This window comes from Armigeres subalbatus, chromosome 1 (genome assembly GCF_024139115.2).
Source record: "Armigeres subalbatus isolate Guangzhou_Male chromosome 1, GZ_Asu_2, whole genome shotgun sequence".
Taxonomy (NCBI): domain Eukaryota; kingdom Metazoa; phylum Arthropoda; class Insecta; order Diptera; family Culicidae; genus Armigeres; species Armigeres subalbatus.
The window spans coordinates 190,522,107-190,543,520 of record NC_085139.1 but is presented as its reverse complement, the minus strand read 5'-3'; the positions used below and the strand labels follow the sequence as shown (position 1 = coordinate 190,543,520).

The 21,414-nt window shown below is 43.9% G+C and overlaps 1 protein-coding gene across 1 annotated transcript in view; it reads left to right on the top strand.

The window, feature by feature from the left end:
* LOC134206849 (uncharacterized) overlaps positions 1–21,414 on the top strand; it is a 724,314-nt gene that overhangs the window by 684,109 nt on the left and 18,791 nt on the right. The window contains exon 19 of the mRNA XM_062682581.1: positions 13,585–13,649. Coding sequence (XP_062538565.1) covers positions 13,585–13,649 — 65 coding nt within the window. The remainder of the gene's footprint in view (positions 1–13,584; positions 13,650–21,414) is intronic.

Below are 21,414 nucleotides of genomic sequence, written 5' to 3'. Positions count from 1 at the left end.
AGCTACCATAGCTGCTCCCGATCGATTGTATCGTATGCGACTTTAAAGTCGATAAATATAGGATGTGTGGGCACGTTGTATTCGCAGCATTTCTTCAATACCTGACGTACGGCGAACCCCTAATCTGTGGTAGAGCGTTCACCCATAAATCCCGCCTGGTACTGCCCCACGAACTCTCTTGTAATTCGTGTTAGTCGGCGGCATAACATTTGGGAGAGTACCTTGTAGGCGGCGTTCAGCAATGTGATTGCGCGGTAGTTGCTACAATCCAGCTTATCGCCCTTTCTGTAGATGGAACACACGACACCTTCCATCCACTCCTGCGGCTGAACCTCATCCTCCCAAACCTAGGTCAACTCCAGAAGCTTTGTTGTTTTTCAGCCGGCCGATATCCTCCTAGATTTACTGGAGATTCGGAGCCGGAAGTCGCATGTCCTGCGCGCATGCTCCTAGGTTCATTACCATACCGCCACCATTGTCTGCCATATCGCCATTCAGGTGCTCTTCGTAGTGCTGCTGCCACCTTTGGATCAGCTTACTCTCGCTTGTAAGAAGGTTCCCGTTTATGTTCTCACACATATCGTGCTGTGGCACGTGGCCCTGAACGGTGAACGATTTAACTTTCGTAGAACTTTCGTGCGTAATTAGTGCGGTACAGTTCCTCCGTCTCTTCACGGTCTCGATCTTCCTGCTGGCGCATTTTCCTCCGAAAAAATGAGTTTTGTCTGTTTCGCGCCCGTTTGTATCGTGCCTCGTTCGCCCTCGGGCGGTGTTGCAAAAATCTCGCCCATGCTGCATTCTTCTCCTCAACTAACTGCTCGCATTCGCCGTCATACAGCAGTTGCGGTGCTTCCAATGGCGGATCGAATATCTCTCCAGCCATGTTCAAGAGATGCTGCGCCTAGCTGCTCTTCCGTTGGGAGTGCCACTTCCAGCTGCTGCGCGTAGTCTTGGGCTAGTCTACCGTCGTGGAGCCGTCCAATGTTTAGCCGCGGTGGACTACTCCGACGCGTGTTGTACACCGTCGAGCGTTTTGAGCGCATACATACTGCAACGAGGTAGTGGTCGGATTCAATATTCGCACTGCGGTAAGTGCGGACGTTCGTGATGTCGGAGAAGAATTTACCGTCGATTAGAGCGTGTTCGATTTGGTTTCCCATTTCTTGATTAGGTGAATTCCATGTGGCCTTGTGGATATTCTTGCGGGGAAAGAAAGTGCTTCGGACCGCCATTCCGCGGGAGACTGCAAAGTTTATGCATCGTTGGCCGTTGTCGTTCGATACGGTATGCAGACTATCCGGTTCGATTCTATACATTTCCTCCCTGCTCCCTGAGCGTTCATGTCGCAGATGACGATTTTGACGTCCTGCAGTGGGCATCCATCATATGTCTGCTCCAGCTGCGCATAGAACGCTTCTTTCTCGTCGTCGGATCTCCCTTCGTGTGGGCAGTGCACGTTGATGATGCTATAGTTGAAGAAACGGCCTTTTATCATCAGCTTGCACATCCTTGCGTTGATTGGATGCCACCCATTCACGCGTTGGCGCATCTTTCCCAGCTATGAAGCCGGTTCCCAGCTCGTTGGTGGTGCCACAGCTTTGGTAGAAGGTAGCCGCTCGATGCCCGCTTTTCCACACTTTTTGCCCTGTCCAGCAGATTAAATCATCAGGTTGAAACGATCGCCCGTTTAAATTTGAATTTGTATAGTGGCCTTCCAAATTCGAGTTCATCGCACGATTCGTTGGGCGTAATGGGTGGAATTTTAAGGTGAGTGGACTTTTACCAATATACTGGGCTATGCAGCGAGTGAACTCGGTCGTCGAAATGTCGACAGCACAATCGAGCAGGTACGCGCGAACGTTAAGCTTGCCGGGCCTCGGTATGTGGCCGTCGATCACGTGGCATCTGATATGAGCAGCGTGGCAAGATTGTCGATAATACAAAAAGACAGCTTGAGCTTGTCAAAAGGGCGCAATAGGCACTTTACAGCTACCGGTCCGAGAGAACTACTCGTGATGAGCACCAATACGTACGATGGCCGACCGACGGTCCGGCCCGACCAAACACCCCACGTTGAGTAGGCTAATCAACGTGAATTACCTTTAGCTGATATTGATCACTACATGTGGTAAAGTTGCTTACCTGGTCCTAACTTGTACTTATTTCTACAATGGTGCACTTTAATGGAATGACAATTTTTATCAAATCCGGCTAAATGTATTCAAAAGCTTTAATTAGTTTCGGTTTATGGTCAAACGAATCAAAAACTTACTAATAATTTAGGTCTTAGCCTGTTTTTACAAACTGCTTTTAGAATACAATAGAATTGACTTGGCGTCGCTTGGTTTTTTAAAGTTTGCGTAACACGTCCACTTCAGAAAGTTATTTCCACTCAAATGGCGAACTAATCCGACCAACAGGATAATTGTTCTAACAAACAATATCTGCAGTATAGCGATTTTCAATAACCGCAATGGAAAATTACTCGGTTTTCCTAGAACAAAAAGTTTCGTTTTTTTTTAATTTAAATAAGGCATTCGATGCATCATACACTCCGATGTGCTCGAGTACAATCGAACTGCGACGAAATAGGTGATCGAGATCAGATAGATGAACCGACACGAGTGGAACTCCCCGCATAATCATGAACCATACGTAGACCGCATCTATTATAATTGAAGAGAATAAGTGTGATTGTAGCGATGGTCTCACTAATAGTAGTTAACTATAAATGGACAGTCTCATATACTATATCAACAGTAGCTCAGATGGTAAACGACCGAACGACCATATGAGTAATAGGCGGTTAAGTATAATTAACATTTAAATCCGGTCGTTTTTTCGAACAAAATTTTCGATGTACCATACATCAGTTGGTAGATGTACAATTGAAGAACTATATAATTACACATCGACAGCATGTTATGTATTAACAGTAAGTGTTGATGTAGGGCTGGTATGGTGAATCCAGCTTAAAATTGTATGCTAACAATGAAGTGAATAGTGACAATATATCTTATAACGCATATGTAATTTTGACTGCATGGTATGTCGTTTTTCATTATGCGGGTCAACACAACTACGCGAATTATGAGCTATCAGAGTTTCCCTAGCTTAGGAAAGGTGGCAGCACAAACTTACTGAAAGCTTAGGTTGTATCTTTATGAATGGTAAAGATGGGAGATTTGCAGGGTAGGAAAAATTCGTTACAAGGTGTGACATTCCCCTTGGCTTTAAGTCAAACAGATTTCAAAACAGTCCGCTCGATCATAGGCGGCCTCATGTTGACATTCCAGAGAAAGAAAACGTTAACACTTATCAGGTTTCCCTCGATTGTGTGGCAAAAAATATAACAAAAAACAATCGTCTCCGGAACCAGGAGCTTACAAGAACGATACTGTTTATCGTTTAATTCTTACATCTGTATGTATAAAAGTGAAATGCAGGCACGAATATCTTCCAGCTTGCTGTCAAACTTTCAAATAAAATTTGAAATCTGATACTCAATATTGTGTGGATATTTATTTTTTACGCTTGAATATCAATTTTCTATTTGGTCAATTTGTATTCAAGCGTAAAAAAAATCCACTGCCGGAGACGAGCCAGTCTAGGGCTGAAAGTCTCCTTAACCCGTATAGGCCCAAGTGAAAAAATTCATATTAAAAAGGCCACTGCTCATCGAATACTTGACGGATTTGCTTGATTTTTTCAGCATATGATTCGTACAGGTTTCTAGTTTCCGGGAACATTCGGAAATGTCCCTGTGGCCGGAGTTATCCCGGGGGTCACTGGGTCAAATGCGGTCAAATTGGCCATTTTTTTTTGGGACAATGAGATTTGTCGAATGAAACGAGATAATTTTCCTCAATTTCACACCAAATGATTGTCACTATTTCCAGGCATCATGTATTAGAGCTGAGGGGGGCTTCGGAAGGTCGGATTGTGCCAACCGATTGATTACGGATGAAGCCGCCGGGGGAAGTGGCCAAAAATAGAACCATTCTGATTCAGGCAATATGGGTATCAAACTTCATGAATTTCAAATGGCATTGCGAATATGGCATTTTTGGTCTTCCTTCCAAGTCAACTGGCCACTTTGTAGCCGGTTCCGGAAGACCCTGGGGGACCCGGGTTAGCAGCCATAAATGGGATCAGTATAAAACTTCATGAATTTCAATTGCCATTGCAAATATGATATTTTTGGTCCTCCTTTCAAGTCTTCTGTCCACTTTGTAGCCGGTTCCGGCAGACCCTGGGGATCTAGGTTAGCAGCCATAAATGGGAGGAATTTCAAAGGACTTTGCAAATATGATATTTTTGTTCTTCCTTTCAAGTCAACTCGCCACTTTGTAGCCGGCTCCAGAAGACCTTGGAGGACCCTATTTAGTTAATTTATATTCAAGCTCAAGCGTAAAAAATAAATATCCACTGCCGGAGACGAGCCAGTCTAGGGCTGAAAGTCTCCTTAATAAAGATATAAAAAAATCCACTGGGGCTGAAATGAAAATTTTGAATTGTAGCTTATTTGCGCCAACAAATGATGATTATGTTAGAGTATGAACTAAACAGGTGTATGCTTTTAAGAAATCTAACTTCAAAATATTGGGGCCCTCCTTAGCCTAGCGGTAAAATGCGCGGCAACACCATGCTGAGGGTGTCTGGGTTCGATTCCCGGTGACGGTTCAGGCAATTTTCGGTTTAGAAATTGTCTCGACTTACCTGGGCATAAAAGTATCATCGTGTTAGCCTCATGATATACGAATGCAAAAATGGTAACTTGGCTTATAAACCTAATAACTGTGGAAGTGCTGAATGAACACACAGCGAGGCGGCAATGTCCAGTGGGTGATGTAATGCCAATAGGAAGAAGACTTCAAAATGTAAAATGATATTCATATTTTGAGATTTCTAATCAAGCATCAATGTGCCAATATAAAGTTCAATTTCGACACCGTACTCGCACTTGCTGGAGTTCATACACAGATGTCCTATTTATTAGCCCAGTCAAATATGTAACAAAAACTGCCGACTTGATTGTATGCTGGATGTTACCTGTTTGAGTGTAGGGACTCGTCCATCGTCGTAAGGGCTAAAACCAACAAAGGCAACGTTCATTTGCTTAAACTCCACTATAGCAGAACGTTTCTCCTGAGCTTACGATTTGATACGGATGAGTTTGGCAGAAAAGTGTTTCTCTTTTATTTGTCCTCGAGGCTATGACGAAAATACGAAAATACCTGCCTTAACCCTAGTTGAGGTAACCTTTTCTGTTCCTGAATTTTATTTCATTATTTTATAAACTTCATTTAATTATTTTATAAAAGTTTTATGCCCAGCCAGCAAAAATTAATGACACAAGTCAGCTTCATGATTTTACAAAAGAAGTTCATATAATGGTTTTCTGAAGGCATCTGGTCACATTCCGCGACACCCAGGAGTGCTGATTCTCTGGAGGAAGTGGCCACTTTTTGATAAGTTCTAAAAACTGGCTTGCGACGTGTCAAACTTCATAATATTGCAAAAGAAGTTCATAGGAATATGTTCTGAAGGAATTTGGTCCATCTGGCCACATTCCGAGACACACAGGAATGCTGGTTCCCTGGCACTTGATTCTAAAGGCATTTGGTCCATCTGGCAGCATTCCGGGGCATCCTGGGGCAGTCTCAAATGCTGGTTTCTTGGCGTTACGCCGAAAGACATTTTAGCCGGCGCCTACTGCGTAATTCGGCGTGACTGTATTTTATTGCATTTGATGCCCGTGAAATTGTTCTTATTTTCCCGTTTTTTTGTGGAATTATTTATTGGGATTATTTATTATTGGAAATCTCCTATTTCGCGACGAAATTCTTTCGAATTTATCTTATATTCTACAGATTTATTTTTTTTCCCTGCAATTTGTTAAACTTTTACCAAGAATCGCATAGCCGTGCCCCAGCAAACATGTTTTTTGCTGAGATTACTGTCAAAGTTGCTGAAAATCAGCAAAAAAAATTGCCGAAAGTCAACTAACAAACTTCTTTTATGTCGGGATACGGTTTTTTTTTGCTGTAGCGCAGCGGTTCTCAACCTGGGGTACATGTACCCCTGGGGGTACCTTCGCTGGTCCTAGGGGGTACCTCGGATGAAAATGCATAATGGCGGACGTATTACAATTCCAATCGGAGCTTATTGATAAAGTTTTGATTATTGTGATTTTTTTATTTCAAAACTTTGTCTTGTACATAATATGCATGGCGATCAGTAAATCAAAGCTAATTGAACCCAGCTTTCCTCAACTAGAACAGCGTATGAAGGGCTGCGGAACAAAAGATCAAACGGACGAATAAGCAAATTTAAAAAATCTTCAATGCAATCTACCTGATCTAAACAAAATGTTGAATAATATGTTAGAAACATGCTTTTGAACTAAAATCTAGAATCTAAAGCCTTTTTTTCGAAAAGCTCGGCAGGATCCTTTCAAGAGGTTCGGAAGCCTTTTTTCAAAAATCTAGGAAGCCTCCCTACAAGAGGCTCGGAAGGATTTTTTCAAAAGTTTACTTTCAAGCGGCTCGAAAGCTATATTCAAATGGTTCGGAAGGCTTCTTTCAAAAGGCTCGGAAGCCTCCTTTGAAGAGGTTCGGAAGCCTCTTTTCCAGAGGGTTTCAAGAGGCTCATAAGCCCTCTGTTTGGGAGCTGGTCCTCTACCTCCGAAGTGGACTGTATAATTTGGCTCGTTTTCCAAAGGGGATCCTGGGGCTGAGGTAAACACAATCTTGGGCGGCCGATTGGGATTCTATTCGTGGGCTTTGGGTTGGTTTCCTCGGGCTTTTGGTCCAAATTCAACACGTCTTTTACACATTTACATATTTATTTACTTAAGGTCCACAGCACATTACACATCGCACTACATTGACTTATTAAACAACACTTGATTTAACAGAAACTACATTTATTTTACTTAAACACTACACATATATTTTGGATTCAATTCCTCGGTAATTTGGACCCTGTCCGAACCGTTCAATGGCTAGTAGAAGACTCTTCTCTTTTGTAATGGCATCGTTACTCAGAAAAACCTTCTCTTAGGAGATGGGTGGCTACGCACACCGACCAGCCGCATATTTCGCCGTGAGGTGCATCGATGAACTTGTCTATTTGATGCTCAAACACCCTCTTTCAAGCGGCTTGGAAGCCTCCTTTCAAGAGGCTTGGAAGCCTCCTTTCAAGAGGCTTGGAAGCCTCCTTTCAAGAGGCTTGGAAGCCTTCTTTCAAGAGGCTCGGAAGCCTCCTTTCAAGAGGCTCGGAAGCCTCCTTCCAAGAGGTCCGGAAACTTCCTTTAAGGGGCTCGGAAGCCTTCTTTTAAGGGGCTCGGAAGCCTTCTTCTAAAAGGCCCGGAAGCCTCCTTTTAAGAGGCTCGGAAGCCTTCTTTCGAGAAGCTGGGAAGCCTTTTTTCAAGAAGCTGGGTGCCTCTCTTCAAGAATCTCGGAAGCCTCCTTTCAAGAATCTCGGAAGCCTCCTTTCAAGAGGCCCGGAAGCCTCGTTTCAAGAGGCCCGGAAGCCTCCTTTCAAGAGGCCCGGAAGCCTCCTTTCAAGAGGCTCATAAGCCCTCTTTCAAGAGGCTTGGAAGCCTCCTTTCAAGAGGCTTGGAAGTCTCCTTTCAAGAGGCTTGGAAGTCTCCTTTCAAGAGGCTTGGAAGCCCCCTTCACGAGGCTTGGAAGCCTCCTTTCAAGAGGCTCGGAAGCCTCCTTTCAAGAGGCTCGGAAGCCTCCTTTCAAGAGGCTCGGAAGCCTCCTTTCAAGAGGCTCGGAATCCTCCTTTCAAGAGGCTTGGAAGCCTCCTTTCAAGAGGCTTGGAAGCCTCCTTTCAAGAGGCTTGGAAGCCTCATTTCAAGAGGCTCGGGAGCCTCATTTAAAGAAGCTCGTGAGCCTCATTTAAAGAGGCTTGGAAGCCTCCTTTCAAGAGGCTTGGAAGCCTCATTTCAAGAGGCTCGGGAGCCTCATTTAAAGAAGCTCGTGAGCCTCATTTAAAGAGGCTTGAAAGCCTCCTTTCAAGAGGCTCGGAATCCTCCTTTCAAGAGGCTCGGAATCCTCCTTTCAAGAGGCTTGGAAGCCCCCTTTCAAGAGGCTTGGAAGCCTCCTTTCAAGAGGCTTGGAAGCCTCCTTTCAAGAGGCTTGGAAGCCTCCTTTCAAGAGGCTCGGGAGCCTCATTTAAAGAAGCTCGTGAGCCTCATTTAAAGAGGCTCGGAAGCCTCCTTTTTAAAAGGCTCGGAAGCCTCCTTTCAAGAGGCTCGGAAGCCTCCTTTCAAGAGGCTCGGAAGCCTCCTTTCAAGAGGCTCGGAAGCCTCCTTTCAAGAGGCCTGGATGCCTCCTTCAAAGAGCCCTCGAACCCTCCTTTCAAGAGGATCGGAAGCCTCCTTTCAAGAGGCTCGGACGCCTCCTTTAAGAGGCCTGGAAGCCTCCTTTCAAGAGGCTCGGAAGCCTACTTTCAAGAGGCCTGGAAGCCTACTTTCAAGAGGCTCAAGCCTCCTTTCAAAGGCTCAAGCCTCCTTTCAAGAGGCCCGGAAGCCTCCTTTCAGGAGGCCCAGGAAGCCTTCTTTCAAGAGGCTCGGAAGCCTCCTTTCAAGAGGCTCGGAAGCCTCCTTTCAAGAGGCTCGGAAGCCTCCTTTCAAGAGGCTCGGAAGCCTCCTTTCAAGAGGCTCGGAAGCCTCCTTTCAAGAGGCTTGGAAGCCTCATTTCAAGAGGCTCGGGAGCCTCATTTAAAGAAGCTTGTGAGCCTCATTTAAAGAGGCTTGGAAGCCTCCTTTCAAGAGACTCGGAAGTCTTTTTTCAAGAGACTCGGAAGCCTATTTACAAGAGACTCGGAAGCCTATTTTCAAGATGCTCAAAAGCATCCTTTAAATAGGCCCGGACGCCTGCTTTTAAGAGGCTCGGAAGCCTCCTTTTAAGAGGGCAGACAGCCCTTTTTTTCAAAAAGCTAGGAAGGAAGCTCGGCTTCTTCCAAGAGGGTTGATAGCATACTATCAAGAGGTTCAGAAGCATTCTTTAAAGATGCAAAGGAAGCCTCCTTTTAAGTAGCTCAAAAGTCACCATTCAAGATGCTCAAAATCCTCTTATCAATAGTTGCGGAAGCATATGTTTAAGAGATTCAGAAGCTGCTTTCAAGAGGCTCAGAAGCCTCCTTTTAAGAGGAACAGAAACCTTTTTTTTAAAGTTCGGGCTCTTTTTAAGAGGCTCGAAAGCCTCCTTTCAAGAGCCTCGGGAGCCTCCCTTCAAGAAGCTCGGAATTCTTCTATCAATAGCCTTCTTTTAAGTGGCTCAAAAGCCGCCATGCAATAGAATCGAAAGCCTCTTCACAAGAAACTAAGAATCCTCTTGTCAAGAGCTGCGGATACGATCCATTATCCAATTTATAAAAGAAAATTTCATGGATTTTGAAAAATGTATTTTACTTACAGACTGTCTTGAAAAATTGTCCTTACAGTCATGGTCCGCATACAAAACCATTTATAAACCATATTTAATTAATTAAAACAAACTGCTGAACCGCACCAAGCGGATTTTTGTTTACTTTCTTGTAATACGTCGCTTGTAAAAAGAACACAAAGCATAATTCATATCTATTCATAAGCTTTTTTGATGAAGAAAATCGTCGATTATTATCGATTCGGAAGATGTTCGATACGGTTTGTTAATAATTAGCACCGCTACATGTTATTTTGTGCGAATAATTCGGTGAATTTTTGTTGGCGCTTGGAAGAACGCCGACCAATTAGGAGACGAACTGTTATGGTCGGATGTTATGGTCATCATGTTATGGTCGGCCAGCGAAGAAGCTTGATCTGCCGGCCCCTGTTTGCTCAATCTCTTATAGGTTGAAGAATCCAGAAATGGCAATAAAAGTCTGTTGAGTGATGAATCAAACTTTAACTTTTGAAATGCATGCGGAAGTGCAATGGTTGTAACGTCAACTATGAAATCATGGGCAGTGATGTCTCATTTTACATAGGGCTGATGTTTAATTAACTTACGAGTGTTTAAGGAATTTTGTGCATTCATACAATTCTAAATCGAAAAACACGTATTTCGTTGAACCGTTTCTACATTTGATTTTGCTTGCGTATGCCCATTAGGGTGTCCAAAAAAAAATCAATGTTCGAAAAATCATGGTGCTCAGCCCTGAAATGAAAGATATACCTGCCTGGATAATTTTTGTAGAACAAACCGAATTTCTAAAAAATCGTTTAGAGGTCGCGCCAGATCGATTTTTGAAAAATGAGCCTTTTTTAGGTAAAAAATCAAATATTGGGTCCTTTCACAATTTTTTTCAGGGTCGCCCATTCTTTTTATATTTTTTTATTTTTCTGTGGATCTTTGCCCATATTCTCCATGAATTAGTTTTTTGTATTATGCGTTTTTACAGTCTGCAGAACTTTTTAAATATCGAAAAATACACATTTTTTTGACGAATTTTCGAAGTTACTTCATCCTAACACAAAAAATAATTTTTCTCGTTCGGAAAAAAATACATACTACAAAGAGCTATTTATAACGAGTGTTTTCATAAAAAGATATCCACGAAATGTTGTTCTGGGGCTGAGATATTGCAGTTTTAGTAAATAGTCAAAAAGTGTACAAATTCGATACTTTTTCTTTACATGTTATAATTTCATCAATATTGCACCAATATTTTAATTTTAATTAAAAACAATTCAAAAGCAAATAGATGGGCATATTTTCTAGTTAACATAGCTTTTCTTTCCGATGGAGTTGGTTACCTTAATTACAGGATTTGGTAGGAGTAGTTCGTCAAAAAATGTGTATTTTTCGATATTTAAAAAGTTCTGCAGACTGTAAAAACGCATAATACGAAAAACTAATTCATGGAGAATATGGGCAAAGATCCACAGAAAAATAAAAAAATATAAATCGAATGGGTGACCCTGAAAAAAATTGTGAAAGGACCCAATATTTGATTTTTTACCTAAAAAAGGCTCATTTTTCAAAAATCGATCTGGCGCGACCTCTAAACGATTTTTTAGAAATTCGGTTTGTTCTACAAAAATTATCCAGACAGGTATATCTTTCATTTCAGGGTTGAGCACCATGACTTTTTGAACATCGATTTTTTTTTTGACACCCTAATGCCCATCAACTATCGTTGGAAAGAGCATTGGAACGTAAACAATCTAATTTTTTTCCAAAGAATCATATTTCGTAGAGTTATCATACATATGAATCAATTTGAATTGCTAGGTAAAGGAAAATATGGAAAATATTGAGATACGTTGAGAATCAAGGTGAGTTCCAGATGGTTGGAATAGCGAACAGATTGAGACGTAAGAACTTACGAAATAAAAAGGGTATATCCGCAACGCTGGAACACCCGCCCAAATCTATTAGAAATTGCGGAAACACTCAATAGTTCATGGAAACCAGACAACGAAACCATAAATCACATCAATCAGTGGCGCGACATATTTCATCCAGCATTTTTTGTTAACAAATCATAGGCCTAAGACCAAAGCCCAAATAAATTAAAATCCCTAATAACGCCTAATCAACAAAAGGAATCAACCGGATCATTAATTTGCCTTGTGTTTTTTCCTCATAAATTTGAAAGCATAAATTGCCCAATCCTCTCATTAATCTTCGTCCGCTTGGTCATAATTGTACCCCCGAACAATATGCAACTCAAACTGTTCGGACTAGGAAATAAAAACAATACCGTCTCCTCTGGTAATCTCGGTACTGACGTGGTTGACGCGTAACTGAGCTTAACCAGAGGCGCCTCCGGGCGGCAGATTGGGTAATTGTGTCGTGAAAAGCTGAGACCTTTTTACAAGTTTCGCCAGTAAGAAAGATACAATTAGCTCGGGGGCAGTGTGTTTGATTCCCAGTCCGATCGGTCTGGCAATTTCTACAAATATACAATATACGGAAACTCTCAGCTATAGAAATACACCTGGAGCACTAAATTGGGAGACGACTAAAAGCCATTTGCTATAAGCAAGAAGTTTGCACAAAAGGCTTAAAGGAAAGGAATGCACGCAGTCAATTTTTATCTTGAAAACCCATACTAAGTACGTCGCTTGCCAAAATCCTCTTACTATACATTATGTTGAGGTAAATACCATGCTTCAAGCTCAATGTGATTAATCATTCGTAATGATAAGCGGTGCGAAAGATTGGCAAAGCTACCCGCAAAACTGGTTGACCCCACGTGTATGTAGAAAAATGATTCTCATTTGTTCAGTGGTTTGAATTTGTCACCGCCATCCACTTTGATATGAAACCAAAGAATTAAATAGTTCATATTTGAATGCATTTGAACGCAATTCAGTGCACTTCCACTCGACAACTCGACACTGGACGACTTGAAGCAATGAGAGAAAAAGTTTATTGAAGAAACTAAGATTATCGTATAAGCGGTTATTACTACATGTACATGAAGAATGATGCAAATTTAAATGATATTTCATGTAGTCTTACATCGCTTCGTTTCATTAATAAAATACGACATTCGACCATTTAGTAATTAGTGTCAATAAATTAAAAAAATCAACATTGATCCAAGAATTCATTACTCATTCAATTACAATAATCATCCAAATTAAATTGCATGCCCTCTTATTTTATTTACGTTCAAATTGGGTCCTTCCAATTTTGACACTCCCTCGCAAAAAACACCCGCTAATTCCTTTCACCTCACTCTCTCTCACACATACAGTCGTCAACAACCACTACAATTTGTTTGCTGTGAAAACAATTCAAGCCTGAAATCAGTTTTCAAAGTAGTTGAAAATGTTAGCTCTCTAGATTTCGTACGCATTAACCGCCCACATCCCAGAATCAGAACATACATACCAGAACTATAAATATTGCCATCTCCGAATACCTCCGCCATTTACTCGCTCTTCGAACATTATTACTATTGTAGCTTTACTTCCAATTTATGATACCGTATGTATTTGTATTATCCTTTTATGCCAAGCATAGTGCGTTCTACATTTACGTTGTTCTTTTTCCATTTTGATTTTTCGGTGACTGCCAAGAGACAGGAATGAATTTTGTACCCTAGATGAGTTACGAGAACGAAAACCAAAAGAAGTGCTTAGGAGCAACTAGTAGCACAGTTAATCAGATAAGAGTGCGTGCCACCCCCCATCCACCAAGAGTGTCTATTCCATACGAATTTACATGCATATCAACAAAATCATTCAACCAAGTATCAGATAGCGACCAAAAAACGAATATCGATTGTTGCGTTCACGCACTGACTGGCTTGAACCCCGATGTGATTCAACACCAGGAGTGATTATTAGAGCAGAGCTTTTTCTTTAATTTTTAAGATAGTGATGTTTGCGCATAAGGAAAATGTTTACCACATAAGACCAAAGGAGAATGGAAGCGCTCCGGATAAATCGCCTCTCCGTGGAACCGCATGGTTATTTCTCGTTATTTGCTGGCAAATAAAATCTCTCATTTCCATGGAGAAGCGTAATTTTATCCGAAGCACTCTTCATCAAACGTTCTCGATCGTTACATTCGATAACCACTAATGCCATTCCCTTCTTTTTTTCTACCCAACCTGTAACGCCTTTCCAAGGGATCATAAATCGATACGTAGGCTAACGGGAGCCTCTGGTAGCGAAGAAGACGCTGCCCATTCCGGTAAGTAGTGATGGAGTTCTCAGTTTTAGTTCCGCAATATAGCCACACTATGCATTGTTATCATCATGCATCCACGCAGTTCGTTGAAGCAAGTTTTCATACCTTCACAACAATTTGTTTGATCACTTATTTCATTGTTATCCACCATAACTTCACCACCTCTGTCTGAGAACTCAAAGCCCGTACGTTTCGTCCGGAAATGGACCACCCTCTCGGTAGTACAGGAAGCCCTTATTTTGCCACATGTTTGTAATAGTGATCCCGCATATCCCAGTTTGCTTTTTCTGCAAAAAAAAATATCCTGTTGATTCAATCGTTTCAAGCTTACCGTATTGCCCGTACTCTAATTCTCGAACGAAAATCTAAAATCCAACTTTCTAAGCCCAATGCAAGTAAGAAATTATAATTAGATAAGTTTGCACTGATTTCATTTCGTTTTATCTGCCGCGTATCGACATGGTAAAGTTGTTTTAGGTATACGTAGTGTTTAACAATACGCTAAGAGAAGAATGAATTCTGTCATCAAAAGAAAAAGTAGAATCATGAAAAAAAATTTCACAGCAAGGTATGGAATGCAGCTTTTAAAATAATTTTCAAAATTTCAAAATAAAATTTATTTATAAATAATTTATAGCATGAGGTTAGAATTTTTATTATATACATTATACATATATTAATTTGATTGTTAATGACAATGAAGTTTTTTCTTGAAATGATTCCGGAGATGGTACTACTTTTAATCTTAAGGTGAATCGCGTTGGAGCCCAATTTCAAATCTACATAGCACTTTTGAGGGCACATAACTTGAAAAGTAAACGACAGACAAAAGCAAAAAGTAGTTTTTCACTTTTGCTCACTTGCAGCATACATGAAAAAATGGTTTCCAGATGTGCTAACCGCCTAAATATTCACATTTGTGCGAGCAAAAACGCGAGGTGAGAGATAGCACGGCCATTGTGGCTGCCATTTTTGGACGCCGCCGTAACTCACCTTAATTGAATTTCTAATTCCGCCTAATAAATCATTTTCAAAAAAATCTCTGTTTGTAATTTTTAAAATTATTTTCAATTCCATTGGCTATACCTTGCCGTGTTAAATTTCAGTGATTCTACTTTTCCTCTGATGACAGCGTTCATCCACTTCTCCTCGCGTATTACAGCTTTGTTGTTTTCCCCTCCAATGACTATGTCGAATGAAACTTGAAAATCTATTAAAATCTCTCCCGGTGCTCCGACCACAATCGTACTGTTAGTAGTTAGATTTTTAAAACAAATGTGTGAATAAAAACATTGGTTTACGCGTTCACTATACACATTACAGACAGCTCGGATTACTCGGATATGTTCGAAGCTCGATATGTTGATGGTAATATAAGTATTGGTATCGAAGGTTTGATTACTAGTGTGTAATTGTACAACTTTGTCATGTATTTGATGAGCCCAACTCCTGTAATATAAAATATATTTGCGTTGAACTTCAAGCTGCTTTCTTTAGGAAGCTCATTGACATTTCAATAGGTGTAAGCTAATCAAAACAAGTCTAATAATTTAATAGCGAAAACAAAAATTGCCACGTAACTCAAGGAGCCTCACCTTAATGACCCAATTGGATTTACGATTTCAGCCAATTGAATATCCTCCCTTGTTCCGTTTTATTTTTGATTACCTCTGAAGACCTTCAACAAAACATGAAAGCTGTTCGATTAGACGAATCTCTCGACTACCGTGAAAGTATCTTCTTCTATCGTAACACTTGTTCCCAGGTAGGACCTATTTCTCCCGGTTCCGCCCACTAGCACTTTGTCATCGCAATGTTCACCACTAGTCCTATTTTAGTTGCCTCAAGTTTCAAGCGGGTGTATAGATCTGCAACTTTTTCAAATGTTTGACTGGATCGGTTGAAAATCGTGCCCGGCAGTTTCAACCGGCTCTCTGCACGACACCTTCTAGCGCAATATTGAACAACAGGCACGGAAGTTCATCACCTTGACGTAGTGTCCGGCGGAGAGCTTCACACAATCCGTCGTTGTTTTCCTCAGTCCTGTAAGCTTTTCGCGAAAGCTATTCTCGTCCATAATTTTGACGTGTTCAGCTACGATTCCATCCTTACCAGCTGCTTTATTGTTCTTGAGCTGTTGTATGGCATCCTTAGGAAGCTAGGTTGGTTGGTTTCCATCGTCCGTTGAACTAATGAGTCGTCTCCTCTGTTGCCATGGCCCACATTGCCATTTAAATGTTCCTCGAAGTGCTTCCTCCTTCTATCAATCCCTGCACGTTCGTCCATCAAGACATCTCAGCTTGCGAAACGAATCTCTGGCAGCTTCTAGTGTTTCTTGAGAACGGAACAGCTGCTCCATCTCATTGCATTCTCCTTCTTCCAGACAGCGTTTCTTCTCCTGAAAGAGACGAGTTTGCCGTCTCCGTTTCCGCCTATAGCCTTCCACGCAATCGCCCCATGCTGCGTCCTTATCGTGCAGAATCCAGAATCCATTCTTCATCTAACCAATCATTCCGTCGACTTCCATACTCGACGTTGTTCTTTACTGCGTCATTATTGGCTGCCTTAACTTTTTACAATAGGACGGGAATTCGCACAGACACCTATAATAGGTGAACGGGGTTGGAACACCGACCCGTTAAACCAACCCTGGCAGTAACCTTTCAAGCTCCCTGACACCACCTTCCGGCATCTCTTCCTTTCCGCTCTTACTAACCAATCACTAGTTAGTTAATGCTTGCCAACTGCTGCTCGGCACGCTAGATGCTAGATGCTGAATGGTTGCAGCCGAAACTTTATTTTATTTCTCCACCGCACATCCTCTTTTTTTTCTTCCTAAGCAATGGAGGGGGAATCTGCTCAACAGTCTTCCTGGGTTGTCCAGGAAATGCGGGGTAGGTACCACCTCCAACAGCAAACGAGGGAGGCAAGACTACATCCCCGACCCGCTAAACCGTTTTTATTGCCGCCAAGCCCATAGTCCCTTCGGTACAACCAGAAAGTAATGCTTCAAAGGGGGGCCAGTGCACAACGCACCCTCGAGGTTAGCTGCGTGTCCTTGCAGCACCGAACATCGTGACTCGCTTTTTTAGAAGAACACCACCCTAGTAACATTTTGGTTTTATGCTGGTTTTATAACAATCTTGAAGAGTAAATTATGGTCTTCAAGGGCGTTATAAAACTCAAAATGTTACTTGGGCATGGTATCGTGCCAGCGCGTTGCCGGCTTTCCAGGTGGCCTTACCACGCCCTATGTCCTCGGAAGGTGGGAAGGGTCAACTTCGCACCTGCTTTCTCAGCACGGCTGGTATTAAGAATGATTATGCCGCGTGCACCCCAAATTGACCTCTCTGCGATAGGGCCTATTCGCCAATACATAGAGGGACTTGCCGACGCGGTGCCTATGCCTGCCCCAGCCTTGACGAGGACCCCTTTCCGTCCTCGGGCTCAGAACCCGCCCGGTTAACTGATGCCGCGAAGGCGACGATACCATGTTGTTCTTCGCGCGGCCACTTGTTCGATAAAAGGATCGAGTTCGACCACAGGGCACCGGTATGACCCATGAAGCCGACTCCGAACCCTTGGACCACCTCTTATTTGCGCCTGAACTAGCCATTCATCGAGTCCACGCGCCACCTTCTGTGTAGCTCCGAGACGATTTGGACGATAGCCGATAAAACGGCGTTCCAGCCAACTTCATCTTTACACATCCTCCGAACTAGGTTCTCCGGGGTAGTGTCCAGACCTCATGTGGCAAGCATGTGGCCACGCATTGTGCGAAAACGTGGGCACACGAACAACACGTGTTCCGCCGTTTCCTCTAAACCTGCGCACACCGGGCACTCGGGCGAGGCCGAGTGCCCGAACCGGTGTAGATACTGTCTGAAGCATCCATGGCCTGTAAGGACCTGGGTCAGATGGAAAGTGATTTCCCCATGGACTCTCTTGACCAACGTGCCTATCTCCGGTGTCAACCTATGTGTCCATCTTACCTGAACTGTGATTTTGCAGCACGTTTAAACGCCGGGCACTTCGAACCCCCATGGGGTGCTTGCTATTCGAAGCTTTGCTGGAACAAATCAAACAATTGGGACGGTTCGTGCAGCATTGTGCCTTATGTCCCTCCAAATCGCAGTGTCGGCAGAGCTTGCTTCTGTCAGGGCCTTTGAAGTCCCATTGCTTGTGCCCCAGTTCCAGGCACTTGAAGCAAGCTTCGGGTTGCTCGTATATGCCCACAGGGCATACCCCGAGCAGGAGAAATTGGATCAATAATACTTAATTCTGTTATTGATACCATACTCTGTTATGAACTAGCCCTGCATAAGAGGTAAAATACCAAAGGAATAATACCAAAAACTAATATGCAGAATACTTAAGTCATAACAAACTCGGTTATTAAATTGATTTTCAATACCAAATGCATAGCCAATTATTATTCTTTTGGTATTGAAATACTTAAGCATGGTATGCCTCAAGTATTCTGCAAATAAGTTTTTGGTATTATTTTTTGCTATTTTACCTCTTATGCAAGGCTAAATCATACCAAATTCTGTTATCGAGGTCGTCGCTCCTGCTAGGGACCGACCATCCCACCTTGATGCTCCCTAACTTGACTACCTTGGAGGCGTCCGCTGTAGATAGCCGAAACAATGCTACCTGCGTCCCTGCCGGACCTTTCCGTAGCCGAACGGCTGCGGTGGGCGTCTACACTTCACACTGTCGCCGCAGTGCCGTGACGAACTCTTCGACTTCGGTAATCTCGTCCAGGTCTTTAACCCTTAGATTCAACTCCGTCGTGAGTACCCTCACCTTGACCGTCTCGCCTAGGACTTCCTCCGCCAACTTCTGGAAGGCGGCGCCCTTTGCAAGACGCCTCGCTTCAGCTCGAGGATCATCTCGCCCGTCCGGGTACGTCTTATTCGACGTACGTCGGCGCCGAGTTTACCGAGCTTGATGTCACTCCTCATCGCCTTCAAGACGTCTGAGTACTTAAAGTCACTCCTGACGGAATCTAAGTTTCAAAGTGCTCGCGTTTTCGGGGGTACACCACTCGATACGGAGGCGGTGCACAATTATCATTTTTGTTGATTTAGCTTTGCTGTGTCGCAGCATGCGTGAAGAAATAAAAATGACAGTTGTCCGACGCCTCCGTATCGAGTGGTTATTATTATTTATTCAGACTAAGGCCGAAGTGGCCTGTGCGGTATATAAGAGTCTTCTCCATTCGGCTCGGTCCATGGCTACACGTCGCCAACCACGCAGTCTACGGAGGGTCCGCAAGTCATCTTCCACCTGATCGATCCACCTTGCCCGCTGCGCACCTCGCCTTCTTGTGCCCGTCGGATCGTTGTCGAGAACCATTTTCACCGGGTTACTGTCCGACATTCTGGCTACGTGCCCGGCCCATCGCAGTCGTCCGATTTTCGCGGTGTGAACGATGGATGGTTCTCCCAACAGCTGATGCAATTCGTGGTTCATTCGCCTCCTCCACGTACCGTCCGCCATCTGCACCCCACCATAGATGGTACGCAGCACTTTCCTTTCGAAAACTCCAAGTGCGCGTTGGTCCTCCACGAGCATCGTCCAGGTCTCGTGTCCGTAAAGGACTACCGGTCTAATTAGCGTTTTGTAGATTGTCAGTTTGGTACGGCGGCGAACTCTATTCGATCGGAGCGTCTTGCGGAGTCAAAGTACGTACGATTTCCAGCCACTATGCGTCTCCGAATTTCTCTGCTGGTGTCATTTTCGGCAGTCACCAGTGAGCCCAAGTACACAAATTCTTCTACCACCTCGATTTCGTCACCACCGATGCAAACTCGCGGTGGGTAGCTCACATTGTCTTCTCTTGAACCTCTGCCTATCATGTACTTCGTCTTCGACGTGTTGATGACTAGTCCGATCCGCTTAGCTTCCCTCTTCAGTCTGATGTAGGCTTCCTCCATCTTCTCAAAGCTACGTGCCATAATATCTATGTCGTCGGCGAAACCAAATAGCTGGACGGACTTATTGAAAATTGTACCACTCGTGTTAATCCCTGCTCTTCGTATTACCCCTTCCAAAGCGATGTTGAATAGCAAACACGAAAGACCATCACCTTGCCGTAACCCTCTGCGGGTTTCGAAGGGACTCGAGAATGCCCCTGAAACTCGAACTACGCACATCACCCGATCCATCGTCGCTTTGATCAACCGTGTCAGTTTATTTGGAAAACCGTGTTCGTGCATTAGCTGCCATAGCTGGTCCCGATCGATTGTATCATATGCGGCTTTGAAGTCGATGAATAGATGATGTGTGGGCACGTTGTATTCGCGGCATTTCTGCAGTACTTGGCGAATGGCGAGCACCTGGTCCGTGGTGGAGCGTTCGCCCATAAAACCCGCCTGGTACTGCCCCACGAACTCCCTTGCAGTTGGTGCTAGTCGACGGCATAAAATTTGGGAGAGTACCTTGTAGGCGGCGTTCAGCAATGTGATTGCGCGGTAGTTGCTACAATCCAGCTTATCGCCCTTTTTGTAGATGGGACACACGACACCTTCCATCCACTCCTGCGGCAAAACTTCCTCCTCCCAAATCTTGGTAATGACCCAGTGCAGCGCTCTAGCCAGTGCCTCACCACCGTGTTTAAATAGCTCTCCTGGTAGTTGGTCAACCCCAGGGCTTTGTTGTTCTTCAGCCGGCCAATCTCCTCCTGGATTTCCTGGAGATCCGGAGCCGGTAGAATTATGTCCTGCGCGCGTTCTCCCAGGTCCATCACCATACCGCCATCTTCGTCTGCCACATCGCCATTCAGGTGTTCTTCGTAGTGCTGCCGCCACCTTTGGATCACCTCACGCTCGTTCGTAAGAAGGTTCCCGTTTATGTCCTTACCTTATCAGGCTGTGGCACGTGGCCCTTACGTGAACGGTTTAACTTCTCATAGAACTTTCGTGTGCTATTAGCGCGGTACAGTTGCTCCGTTTCTTCACGGTCTCGATCTTCCTGCTGGCGCTTTTTCCTCCGGAAAATCGAGTTTTGTCTGTTCCGCGCCTGTTTATATCGTGCCTCGTTCGCCCTCGTGCGATGTTGCAGCAATCTCGCCCATGCTGCATTCTTCTCTTCCACTAACTGCTCACATTCGCCGTCATACCAGTCGTTTCTCTGATCCGGGGGCACCGTGCCTAGTGCAGCGGTTGCGGTGCTACCAATGGCGGATCGAATATCTCTCCAGCCATCTTCAAGAGACGCTGCGCCTAGCTGCTCTTCCGTTGGAAGTGCCACTTCCAGCTGCTGCGCGTATTCTTGGGCTAGTCTACCGTCTTGTAGCCGCCCAATGTTAAGCCGCGGCGTCCGACTTCGACGCGTGTTGTACACCGTCGAGAGTTTTGAGCGCAGGCATACTGCAACGAGGTAGTGGTCGGATTCAATATTCGCACTGCGGTAAGTGCGGACATTCGTGATGTCGGAGAAGAATTTACCGTCGATTAGAACGTGATCGATTTGGTTTTCCGTTTCTTGGTTAGGTGATCTCCATGTGGCCTTGTGGATATTTTTGCGGGGAAAGAAGGTGCTTCGGACTACCATTCCGCGGGAGGCTGCGAAGTTTATGCATCGTTGGCCGTTGTCATTCGATACGGTGTGCAGACTATCCGGTCCGATGACCGGTCTATACATTTCCTCCCTTCCTACCTGTGCGTTTATGTCACCGATGACGATTTTAACGTCCCGCAGTGGGCATCCATCGTATGTCTGCTCCAGCTGTGCGTAGAACGCTTCTTTCTCGTCGTCGGGT